Here is a 13,112-nt window from a genome sequence, read left to right on the forward strand (position 1 = left end):
CAAAAACAACTACTAGACATCAAGAAAGGAAGGCTGGGGGACACATCAAGGATTGGTGTCTTCCTAACAAGATTGTCCAATGCTTCGCGTCAATCATGATGCAAAATGTTTGTTTGTAAAATGTTTTACATGTTTCGGATGTTCCTTCAGAGTTGAAGATAATTACTTCCTAGTCTAAACCTCCGAAGGACGACGGGGGATGGGAGCGGGCAGGGTTTGAACCCTAAACTATCGATAAGTCCGAATGACAGTCCAGCGCGCAAACCGCACGACCAGGCAGCCATCCTAGTAATATTTCAGCCATAAGGTTATGAGGATAGTTTTCGCAATAATTTTTGCTGTAAAGATTAATATTGATTTTTTTTTCATTGTTAATAATGCTTGTTTTAAAGTGACCTTGATTTTGCTTATCTTATAAAATACAGACGTTACTTTAAAAAAAGAAGATGATTACGTCCTACTCGTCATGTATCTAGTCATGCACGTTAACCATGGCTTAAATTCTGCCATGTCATTGCTTTTCCTGGCTGGCTCAGGCAACCCATTCAATGCTCTAATAGCACTAGAGAAGAAGGAGTATTTGTACAAATTTGTCCTAGCATATGGAACGAGGGATATGCCTTTATCTTTCTGTCTTTCTGAGTATTTTATTCGATTTTGTTTTTGAATTTGAATATTATGGTTCAGTGTTTTATGTATAGGGCCTAGTTGCTACTTTCTATCATGAAGGCTTTTTAAGTATAAAGGTGTAAATTCGGTATACGGATTGCGAAATACAATTGTGTGTTACGAATGTGCTTATTATGTGTGTTTAAGTATGTAGAAGTGGCGTGGCTAGGGTATTTGATGCCCTGTGCGGCAGTTCCTCATAATGCCCTCCAAAAAAATATTTAAAAATTTCAAACAGCGAACAATTTCTGATTTCGAAATAAAGTGTATTCAATATTTAAGCATTGATTATTAGCAAAGAATCGATTTAATAAAAAAAAAGATAAAAATGAATCTCGTGTGCTTTCTCGCCGCCAAACTATCGATAATTTCATCGAATTCAGTTTTTTTTCCACTAGGTCTTGTTCAACAGACGAAATTGCCAATTAGTGAGTCGTAAATTCGTCATTGTTGATCGTAAAAATAACTTCTTCAAAGTAAGTTTGGAAAATCTTCGCTTGCATGTAGCCACACTTACCACAATAGTAAAAAAAAAAAAAAAAAAAAAAATTGCGAATCAAGATAACAATATTCGGGGACTGACATATTTTTTTTTATAAAACTCTAAAGCTCAATAGATTCTTGTTTTGGAAGTTCGGAGATTTCTGGAGAAACTGCGATAGTAAGCCTACCTGAAGCCCCCAGACTAAGTTCGTTTTTGTTTATGTCGCTGAGAGAAACATCGATATTGATTTCCATCTGAGGATTCTGCTTTAAGAGAAAACTGCATGATATTCAAGATTTTCTACAGACAATGTCTCCACATTTCCCACTCTTGCTTATTTAAATCCTGAGCCTTGCTGTCCTTATTGTTGCCTAGTTCCCTCCAAGTAGAGAGATGTGTGGCTGAGAGGCTAAAACCGCTTGGTTACGGCTTGGCCACCTTGTAAGGGGGCTTGAGTTCGAATCCCGACTCTAGCAGGGTTGTGTTTCCTGAAAGCCTCCTCCCAGATACATTCTCACTCCATTGGTCCACAAACGAGATTTGACCATTACTAATTAGTAATTAAAAAAAAAAAACACGATTATAAATTTGTCTATGAGTGGTGCATTGAACAATGAAGTAATATCATATAAGACTTCAAAAAAAGCTTAAAAGTGCGTTGCCTTCAGAGATTTAAACAACTTTGGTAAAATTTGGTTCAAGCTGGTCTACAGCTTCCATTTAATTTAACCCTTTCTCTCCCAACTGACGATACCAACGTTGATTCTATCAGAACGTGTTAAATAATAACGGAGAGAAAGAGTTAAGAAAGAATATAGGACATAACAAATTACCATAAAAAAATGTGTTTTTATTTATGTAATTACAACAGGGCCGGTCCTACAGGTTGCGGGGCCCTATGCGAAACGGATTGCGCGGGGCCTAATTTGGGTTGTGATAAGGATAATAAGTGAAAATTAAGATTTCGTATTAGAAAATAAATTTGTCTTTCCATTTTATTCATACTTCAGTGAGTAATCACTGTAAAATTAACTTTACGAGCAATCTACAGTAGATAGTAGTTTTCCAACAAAAAGCCGATAAACATTCAGATCTGCCTTTTAGATTTACTGTCGGCTAGCAAAATATCGCTTTTTGAGGTCAAGATAGATTTAGATCAATATATGTTTGCTAGTGACTATTGAAGTAAATTAACTATTTGAAGTTCTTGTTTTGGTTAAAATTCAGCTTATTATTACACTTTTATTAAATGAAAGCTGACAATGCTTTTTTTTTTTATCGCGAGTAGGATTGGCGTTTTCCATATATTGAATGACACATCGAAATGACAATTTTGTCTGTTTTAAGATTTGCATCAGTTTTCAGAAGATTTTAATAATCTCAGAACATTTTCATGACTTTTTCATGTATTTTATAATTTCAGGAACCCTTTAATAATCAGTTAAAATGGTTTAATTTAATAATTTACACCTAGAATTCGCATCGCGCGGGGCCTATGAAAGTGCGGGGCCCACTGCGGCCGCATAGGTTGCAGTGGCCTAAGACCGGCCCTGAATTACAATGTGTGGTTTTACTGAAAAAAATTCCTCTACCACTTGATGCCCCGTGCGGTCAGCACCACCCGCACATTGCTAGCTACGCCACTGGTGTATGGCCTAATGAGTTCATATATTAAAATATTGTTATAAACCTGGTGGTGAAACAGATGGTCGTAGTGCTGTGTGTGTGTGTTTTTAGCCTACGCCAATCGCCCCAGTCCAGCGCTAGACGAGCGGTCAACCGTGACCAGTGACAGTATACACCAGTTCGGCAAGGATCTGTGTGTAATAATGTCGCAAGCAAGTCACGGCGAATGTAATCAACTTGAGTGGTCAAGCGACGTTCCATCCGGTTCTGGAAGGCCAGTAGAGACCCTATATAAGAGCGAGTGTGTTAGAGTCAAGACACTTCCCGTTACTTCGCAATGTGACCAGTACGAGACGAAGTTTAAACTAATGTATGCTGACCCATGTAGCAGCGTACTAGTGAACCACACCTTGTCTAACCCATTCCCCGTGGAGCGATCAGTTAGACAGGGCTGCCCCCTCTCCCCCACACTATACACATTAGGTATAGAACCTCTCCTACAAAAGATTAGGGAGGACACAACAATAAAAGGCCTAGCAGTCCCGGGCGACCAAACCACCATCAAAATACAAGCATACGCAGACGACACCACTTTCCTCATAACACACACAAACGACATAACGAACATAATACAACATTTAAAAAATACGGCCAAGCCAGTGGTTCCAAAATACATTTAGGGAAATCCGCCACAATGGGAGTAGGCAAATGGAAACACAGAAAAGATTTCCCCGAAGGCCTACAAAGCGGAAAGACCCTAAAGATATGCGGGATCACGTGGACGCCAAACCCCTACACACCACACAGCGAAACATGGGATACACTCATCCAAAGAGCACAAAAGACACTAGATAAATACAAACACATAGGTATGACAATCTTTGGTAGAGCCCACATATTCAACACACTAATACTCCCCAAAGTCATCTATCAAGCAACCACAACAGAACCCCCCACCACAGTTCATACAAACACTAAACAAAATCACTCGCAGCTTTATTTTCAAGAACACAATAGCAAACGTAAAACATACACCACTAATACAACACAAACATGACGGCGGCATAGGACTGCAAGACCTTGCAACTAAGATTCGGGCTCTGAGGCTCAAGTACGTGGGGCAACTGGCCAAGGCGCCAGAAAAGAACGGTTTTGCCATCTACCTAATCGGTCTACGTCTCCAGAAGCTGATACCAATACAGAACACTCACACACACTACTCAAACACATACACAACACCTTTTCACGAAGCAGTCATTAGGAGCATTAAAGACAACACCCAACACATACACAAAACAACAAAAAAAATATACACTCATACGGCAGCAAGCAACACCCCTCCAAAAAACGCATTAAATGGCATAATGGAGACGTAGACTACCAGACGGCCTTCAGAAACCTGCACAACGAGCACATCTCTCCGAGGTCACGGGAGGTCGCCTACCGTTTGATCCTCAACATGACCCCGACCTCGGAGAGAAAAGGCACAAAGAAAGCGTGCAAAATGTGCAGGACCGGAGAACTGGAAGATGAGGGGCACCTTTTCTTAAGATGCCCCGTCGTCCAAGCGGCAAAGAAGTTAAGAGCACCTTAGAAAAGTTACTGTCCGGAAACACTAAGGTGCCAGTGGACACGGACAGAGCAATGTACGTCATTCACCAATCGTAAACAAATAACATTTAGTCACGTGATCTTATTAATAAAACAACGAAAAAAAAAGCTGTCACGTGACAGCCATCATGAATTAAACATGAGATCGTAAATTATATAGAAGAGATAGAGCACCACGTGGCTAAATGTTGTTTGTTTACGGTTGGTGAATGAGGTCCATTACAACCAGCCAGATACCAACAACCAGAAAGAAAGAAGCTGACATCATCAATAACATGATTACGGCTACATACAACTGGGTCTGGATGACAAGACTAAACGTCTGGACAAAAGGCGGAGAAAAGACAGCGGAGAGACTGGAAGAGGAATTCAGGAATGTGGTTGACCACCAAATAACAAAATTCCAAACATAAGCCCCAAAAAAATGCACGGCGACCCGTTTCTGAAACTCCCGAAACTCCCGGGGTGGCCCTAGATGAGAAAGTCGATTGCCCCGAGGGAGCGTAGGTAAACATTGTGACAGAGCGGGTCAAAATGCAACCTAAGGGCAGCCATTTTAATGGCTAGAAAATAAGAAAGGCTCCCTCTATTTCAAAAAGAAAAAATGAAAATGTACATACAATCCCCTCACCCAGCACAATATGTCTGTATATAACCATGTCACCATTTTATACTTGATATATATGTATTTTTGTATTTTCATTTAAATGTCACCTCTTTCGTTCATGTAAATATATGTTACTTCTGTAAATATTCACCAAATGGACCTCGTTCACCAATCGTAAACAAACAACATTTAGCACGTGGTGCTCTATCTCTTCTATATAATTTACGATCTCATGTTTAATTCATGATGGTTGTCACGTGACAGTTTTTTTTCGTTGTTTTATCAATAAGATCACGTGACTAAATGTTGTTTGTTTACGATTGGGGAATGAGGTCCATTACATTTTATTTTATATAAAAAAATATGTATTGCATTGATGTAAATTTAATGACTTATGTTCCATACTGTGTACCAGGGGCGGACTGGCTATATGGGCATTCGGGCAAATACCCGGTGGGCCGGTACCCAATTGGGCCGATAGGGCCTCCGAAAGGGTCTCATGAATGCCAGTAAATTATTTTAAGAGAGCTTTTACAATTTAAAAGTCTAACAATTATCTAAAGCAATCATGTGGCTAACAATTTGTGGGCCGAATTGCATAGAAATGCCCGGGCAGATTTTGACACCCATTCCGCCCCTGCTGTGTACCTCATTTTTACCTTATGTACTTTCACCCTCTTCTACCAAGTACCATTTCATTTTAATTAAAAAAAAAAAAAAAGAAAGAAAAGAAAAGGCCAAAGCCCAAGAAAAGAGGCAAGAAAAAGCCCACCAAAAGAGGCATGAAGCCCAAACCCGATGATGAAAGCAATAAACGCTGAGGATTAAAAAAAAAAAAGTCAGAAACAGCACGGTATGTGAAGTCAGTCCGGAGAGAGGCTTGGTTTTTGGACAGTCAGTGTAATGTTGTTGCCAAATGTGATGTAGGCCCTATTTGAACAATGTTACTGATACTTTGGAGCCCCGAATTGTGAGGTTCTTCCACTTCTTTGTGGCATGTGGGTGCAGTTTGAAGAGAGAGCCTAGGTAGCAGGAGAGTCGTAACAATATTGAAGTCGGTTTTTATTAGCAATCCTATGGATATATTTAATTAAGGAACATTGAGTTCCCCTTTTTAAAAAAATTGTCACTGGTAAAATAAATGACTGGTGAAGTTTCAAATTAACTCGTATATATTCAGTATTTAACTCCATCTAAGTAGGATAAGATGTGTTGTATCTTTATTTTTATAGTCTCTCTTGTTCTATTTTAGTGTGGTCAGATGTTTCTCAAGTGTGTTCTTAGTGTTTGTCTCAAAGCTCTTTTTCATCTGTCGAAGTCTTATCTTATATAATACTGACGTTACTTCAAAAAAGAACCTCTGTGTTTGTGCTTTATATAAATATATATAGAGATATTGTTACGATTCTCTCCTACTCAGGCCTTCTGCAAACACTGCTAAACACAACACAACACATCAACACAACAAGAATTTGACAAGAGCTCCAAATAATCTGGTACTTTAATAAGGGTCAAATCAAACAGCCAATACGACACAATTGGCAACACAATCAACTGCTACAACGTTAGACTGTATATCTCTGTACTAAACTCAAAACTCTACTGTCTCTTCCTGGACTCGTACGTTTCACTGGAGGACTGCACCAGGACCGACTTCATGGCTGACTAACAGTCCCGGTCTCCGGTCTTGAACTGCCGCTTTCTTACACAGTGTCTCTGGTCTGCGCAGGCCTATGATCAGATGACCATAACACGGGCGCTATTCACGTGCAAAGTTCATGCCAGTACTGTCCCTTGCCTTTCAATATAGCACGCCAAACTGTATTACTGGCCTGTGTCACCTATGTCAGATACTCACACACAGTTAACCCTTTTGCGTCGCGAATAGGGCTGTAACAATATTTTAGTGATACTATAACAGAAGGTGTGAACCAAGCGTTGAGTTAATGGAAGATTAATAATCATCCACTAAAATTGAAATTATGGCTAAACATAATTCAGCTCGGTCAAATCAACTTTGAAATGCAAGATCTATTTCCGTTGGTTGGATTTGAAGAGAACCATTTGAATTGAGTGAATTTAATTACGTTCATTAGGAATTAAAGTGTTATTCTTTTGTCAGTAGGCTTTCTGTACAAATAAATAAATAAAATAGACCCATGATTAAGTCTATAAATAAAATAAATTACACATTGTTTATTTAGAAAAGAAAGTTTATAGACCAAGAGATTTTACTACTTCCAGTGCCGAAGTTAGACTTGAAAAGGCCCTAACCTATTTGGAGACATGGTGACCTTAATAAGTCTAGATAATATCAGAAAGAGTAGCGTTCTCCTTTCAGATCTTGTGATCTATGGCCCAGATGATGTAAAGGTCACTGTTTCTAAGGCCTACGGTTTTAACAAAGGTGTCAAGTGGCCAGCACAACCACCAACCGCCTTTACTTTTCCCCTACAAATGTCAGGAACCCATTAGAGCTGGGTGGACTCATAGACGCCCTAAAATCCCGAAAGTAAAAATCCCAGTCTTCACCGAGATTCGAATTCCGGAACTCCGGTTTGGAAGCCAAACGCTTTACCACTCAGCCACCGCTCCCCCTAAATAATATATGTCATTGTTAACTATTTATTGAGCCCTAGCTACTGGTATCGCTTTTGTTGCATAAATACAACGCTGACTAGGTCCTCAAGTTATTACTTTTTGTTTCATAGTCAAATCATCTTCATCGAAGCTTATAAGAAAAGTTTAAACACGTGAATAGACATCTGCTTTGGGTAGCACAGTACCAGGTAGCACACATTTTGACACAACGGTTGCAGAATACTAGGTTAGAGAAGAAATAGAGACACAATTGAGCCCGGCCCTGAGGAGTGGTGAGCAGTTATATGTTCCTGATTTATAATAATAATAATAATAAGGCTTGGCGTCGAGTCAGAAGAGGAATACAATAATTCTCGTGGCTACGTAATCCAAGCTGTGATGTACATATCTAGCCACATCCAGGGCAAGCATAACCATTGTCCGCCGGTGGTCGATTTATAATATTAGTGTAATAAAGTTTGTGTCTTTGAAATGTTCTGCCTGCAATCTCCAATTGACAATATTGTTCTGCGTCCAGAGAAATCTTTGTGCCTCGTTGCCTGGAAATGACCAACTTTTAGTTGTTGAACGGTCGACTGTGTTAGTTCTCAAAGTACTGCCAATGCCTTGTACCTTGGGGCTTTCAGATGAAACTTGATTTAAGCACAGTTTCAAACCGCTGAGATCTAGATGTTGTGTGTGTCCATGCCTTTGACTAAAATCTGATATTGTGTTCGATTTATTAACTGGCCTAAATAACACTGTCATGTTGGGAAGATCTTCTCGATTTGACGATGTCACAGGACAAAGATCATCCATTGTTATTGAATGGTCCTCTAAATATTGACCCCTTTCCGATGTCTTGAACATCTGGCTGATTTGATTTGAGGACACATCACTGTAGTGCCTGTGCCTTGACCTTTGGTTAATCTGACCAGTGGTCCATAGAGCCGTGACTGGTCTTCTAAGAGGAAATGTGGAATAAATATTTGGTTCAGAGTTTACAGACATGCTTTTCAGATCCCAAAGTTTAATCTTATTTTGTCTGTTTAATAAATGACCAGAAACATGTTGGTCCAACTGATGAATGTCGTGCTGGCTATAGCTTTTGTCTGTATACAACAGCATGTTGCCATCTCGATGTCCAAGTGTGTCGACATTTTTGTCCATTAAGACTGGTATTCTTTTTGGTCTCCTAATTGGCGGGAAATAGTTGGATTTGCGAAAGTTATACAATGGGTCACATGACTCGTGGCTGACAAGTGAGCCATTGTACACATAGCTAGACGTGTGACTGCCACTGACAGAACCATGATAGTTGGCACTGTCACTGATAGAACCATGATAATTGGAACTGTCATTGACAGATCCATGAATATTGACACTGTCACTGGTAGAACCATGAAAGCTATTATTATCGATGTCTGCCATGTTTCCATCGAAGCCGTCATTCAAAGGGATAGATGGTATGTGTGGCAGAGAAACACTCAAGGCCTTTGTGACCTTTTCTGATTCTTGGCTATACATCAGATCGCTTGGGACGTCATACAAATGTTCATCAAATAATGACCTAACATCACCAAGACTGTCTACTTCCGCACTATTGTTTTCCACGGAAGGTACAGGAGGCAGTTGAGAATTTAATCGCCTCTTTCCGCCCAAGTCGGCACCAGCCTCGGATGAGGAACTTGTGCTGTTTTCGTGGATTTCCTTGGCAGTTTTCGGAACAAATGTTTGTAAGGAAGTAGTCTGCTGGCTGTGTTCATCTTTCTTTGAATTTTGAATAAAGGCGACAGCCGAAGAGAAAGAGCTCTTATCTGAAGACGGAATTACTTCCTGGCTATCACTGGACTCTCCAGGCTGAAAGTTTAAGAAAGTCACTCTGTGTGGTTTCAAGGAGCCTGGAAGAGCTATTTGGCGACTTCGAATCTGTTCCCAGGGAGCCAGTTGTTTACGTCTGCGTAGAGTTGTAAGAGTTACTGCGCCATGTTTAGGGCTCGCAGCTTTTGCGTGTTTTTTCAAACGAAGAATATTGCGTCCCTCGCTTTGAGAGTCACTAAGTGACCTTGACTCCCAGCCATCCGCAAACGGTTCATCACACAGACCAGCTATTTTTTTCATGAAAAAGTTATTGTTGCAAAAATCAGGGCCGCTAACTAGCGGTACCGGGACGCATCCACGCTGGGAATGACTGACAGGTTTGGTGACCTCGAGGTCATCCTGGTCATGGTTGCAACACGGAAGACTGCACGTATGCCCTGGGGGCGTATGGGCGAACTGTGGACTTGGCACTGGGGGGAGCTCCTTTTTTTTCCATTGCCAGCGCCATTTCTTTTTTACAGTCTGAAACAGATATTGAAAAAGAAGCTTCAGTGTTTTGCGCTAATCGACAAGCTCTATTTCTTTCAACTTGCTGAAAACTTATTTTAAAATAATTGCTAGTTCACTTTATCCTTGCTGACCTTTACAGTCTTTAGCTAGTGGAAAAGTTTATAATATTATTATATTTAAAAAGTCATTAAATAATTCAATTGCCTTATCAAAAAAGTCGCTAAAAAATTGCTAGGTGTTCATTTTATTTTACGTTAGAATTTCAATATAAACCTTCATTTTAATATAGCCCCAATACCGTTTAACTAAATTTGAAAATATGCACATCGAAAAGAAACAAATGTCTAATACAGAAAAAGACCACCACATAGACAATTTAAGGTGATATATTAAGCGTACCATCACAAAGAAGTATCGTGCAGTGTGAACCAGAAACATACCGATAATCATAGATCTAGCTCTTTTTTTTTTTAGTTGGTTAAAAGTTTGTGAAATGAGAAGAGATACTGAATTACATTGAGATACTTACTTTAGCATCAACCAGATGTCACATGAGCCTGTAGCTGATCATACAGTTGGGTGTCATGTATGCTGGACCTTCTGTCTGTAACGTTTCTTTAAGTCTAGTCCACCCTATGTGTGTGTGTGTGTGTGCATATGCGTACTATTTTACATGTTTCGGATGTTCCTTTAGAGTTTAAAATTATTAATTCCTAGCACAAACCTTCCGCAGGCCGAAAAAGGGGGTGGGCGAGCAGGTTTCCATGGAGAGCATTACAGAGGCTATACGCCCAGGCTAAATGAGGAGAGACAATTTTACTTTTTTTTCCAGCCTTTCTTGCAGATCATTTCACAATTGTTTATTCTTGCTGCTTCTTAGGGCCTAGGTCTAACACGATGCTGGACACAAACTAAATGTCCATTATTTTTCAGACAAAAGTTTTAGTTCCAAACTGGTTTATTCAATAGACGCACCGGTATAAGTCTATATTCTATCCAAGTCTGTACAATCACTGTCCCTACATGCTCCCAAACCGAGTTCTTTGATGGAACTACAATTTCCTTTGTAATCTCCACTACAAAGATTTCAATCACTAAATAAAATAATATTGAACATATGATTCCAAAGCAAAATGTCTGCCTTCTGTCCTGGAGACCATGATGGAAACTTGGAGATGTCATAACATGAAAATGACAACTTATTTGTTCCATAAAGTTTAACCAAGGACTAATTCTAAATTATGAGATGATGAAACATTAACAATTCATTTTACACAAACAAAACTAGAATATTTGATCTTTATTCCAAGCATTTGTTCAAATGCAGCCAAGATAAACAAATATAAAAATTCTTTCAGGTCATACAAAAAGATAATGTATACATGACTAACAAGTGAACCTTTGTTCTTGCTAACAAACAAATCATGGCATCAAATGAGTGGACACAACACATCTTGACTGGTCAATAAGTGGACACAACATATCTTGACCGATCAATAAGTGGACACATAACATATCTTGACCAATTAGACATTCTTCAGTTAGTTTAAAGTTTCTGACATGTTATTAAGAGTAATGTGTCTTCACATATTGATTTTGCAATTGAGAAGAATCAAAGATTAGGATAATGAAGCAAAACAAGGACTGGAAGTTTCTTTGAAACTTTGTCTTTACCTGAAACAGTTGGGATTAAATGTTGTAACGTAAGCAACCCCAGTACATTAAGTGAGACCCCAGTACATTAAGTGAGACCCCAGTACATTAGGTGAGACCCCAGTACATTAGGTGAGACCCCGGTACATTAAGTGAGACCCCAGTACATTAAGTGAGACCCCAGTACATTAGGTGAGACCCCAGTACATTAGGTGAGACCCCAGTACATTAAGTGAGACCCCAGTACATTAGGTGAGACCCCAGTACATTAAGTGAGACCCCAGTACATAAGTTGAAAAAGACCATCAAGAAAGTCTAGGTAGTTGAACTCTAGGCACAAAATATTGTTATTTATTTTACAGTCATAACAAAAAAAAAAGTTAAATTGGAAAAACAGAAATGAATGAATGTCTCCAATAGCCAAGAACTTGTATTTTTATCTTAAATTACAGGCCCAATCAGTTTTGCCATACTTGTCATGTGTACATAATGATGGCATAGTGACAAAAAAAGAATTGAAACACATGGTGACCTGTCATTACAAACATTTCATAACATAAGGAAATTTAAACAAATTAAAAAAAAAAATGGAACAATTGATACAGAAATAGTCATGGCTTTATATAGAACACATTCACACTAACAACACTCTCACGTCTTAATTCTTAAATATAATTTCTATTTGCTGCCCAATGGATCAATCAGATTAAAGGTCAGTGAACCAATCAGATCCAGCGCCCATTGGACCGTTCAGATCAAGACTGAAAAGCATACACAGCAAAATAAAAAAACAAACTATATAGGCCAGTGTTTACTGACACATGTTTTAAATATAATCATGAATGAGATTGGTCTGTACAAGTGCTGACCCACACTCCAAACTTAATGAGCATTGCACCAATATCAATCACACAGTCAGACTAGAGTCTCAATAAGATAGAATGACCATTTACATTCATCACCAACAAAGGATGCCATCAGAAAATAACAAAAGAGTACACAGCTACTTGTATGCACAAGGCAGCCATATTGGTTAAGGCGTTTGGTATGTGTTCAATGCAAGTGCATCAACGACAGCAGGGAGTTGGCATAGATTGTGGTTATCAAAATAAAAGTGACAAATCATGCCAAGAGCTAGTGTTGCATAATAAAAAAAAACACAAGCCTGTGAACATTTAAAAACCGAGAAAAACCGAGAAAAAAAAATATGACCAATCTGAAGCTGCTGAACAATGTCCAACATTTGTTATTTATTCACTGAAGTGGATCACATGATACACCATCTCTCTTCACATTTAGGGTTGAAATGCAACTGTAATAATTCTACTCCAAAACTCAAATTTTATAGTGACTGTTCTTCACATCAAGATCACAAACTAATTACATTAATCTATGGTCTCATTCATAAAGTGAACACATAATCCATTGTTTAGTTTGTCCTGGAAATTTGAAAGTGATCAGTTTAAAAAAAGATTTAGATAAAGAGTTCTCATAACTTTGTCAAGTTCAGGATAAACCAAAGCTTCAACCAAAGTCTAATTCTGAACTCAT

At 38.9% G+C, this 13,112-nt stretch overlaps 1 protein-coding gene across 2 annotated transcripts in view; it reads right to left on the reverse strand.

Annotated features, from left to right (window-relative positions):
* Window positions 1-6,475: 6,475 nt before the first annotated feature.
* LOC106064048 (uncharacterized) overlaps window positions 6,476-13,112 on the reverse strand; it is a 104,408-nt gene continuing 97,771 nt past the window's right edge. For both annotated transcript variants that reach the window (XM_056010433.1, XM_056010432.1), the window contains exon 26: window positions 6,476-9,920. In XM_056010433.1, coding sequence (XP_055866408.1) covers window positions 8,034-9,920 — 1,887 coding nt within the window. In that variant the 3' untranslated portion in view covers window positions 6,476-8,033. The remainder of the gene's footprint in view (window positions 9,921-13,112) is intronic.

This window comes from Biomphalaria glabrata, chromosome 14 (assembly GCF_947242115.1).
Source record: "Biomphalaria glabrata chromosome 14, xgBioGlab47.1, whole genome shotgun sequence".
In the NCBI taxonomy this organism is placed as follows: domain Eukaryota; kingdom Metazoa; phylum Mollusca; class Gastropoda; family Planorbidae; genus Biomphalaria; species Biomphalaria glabrata.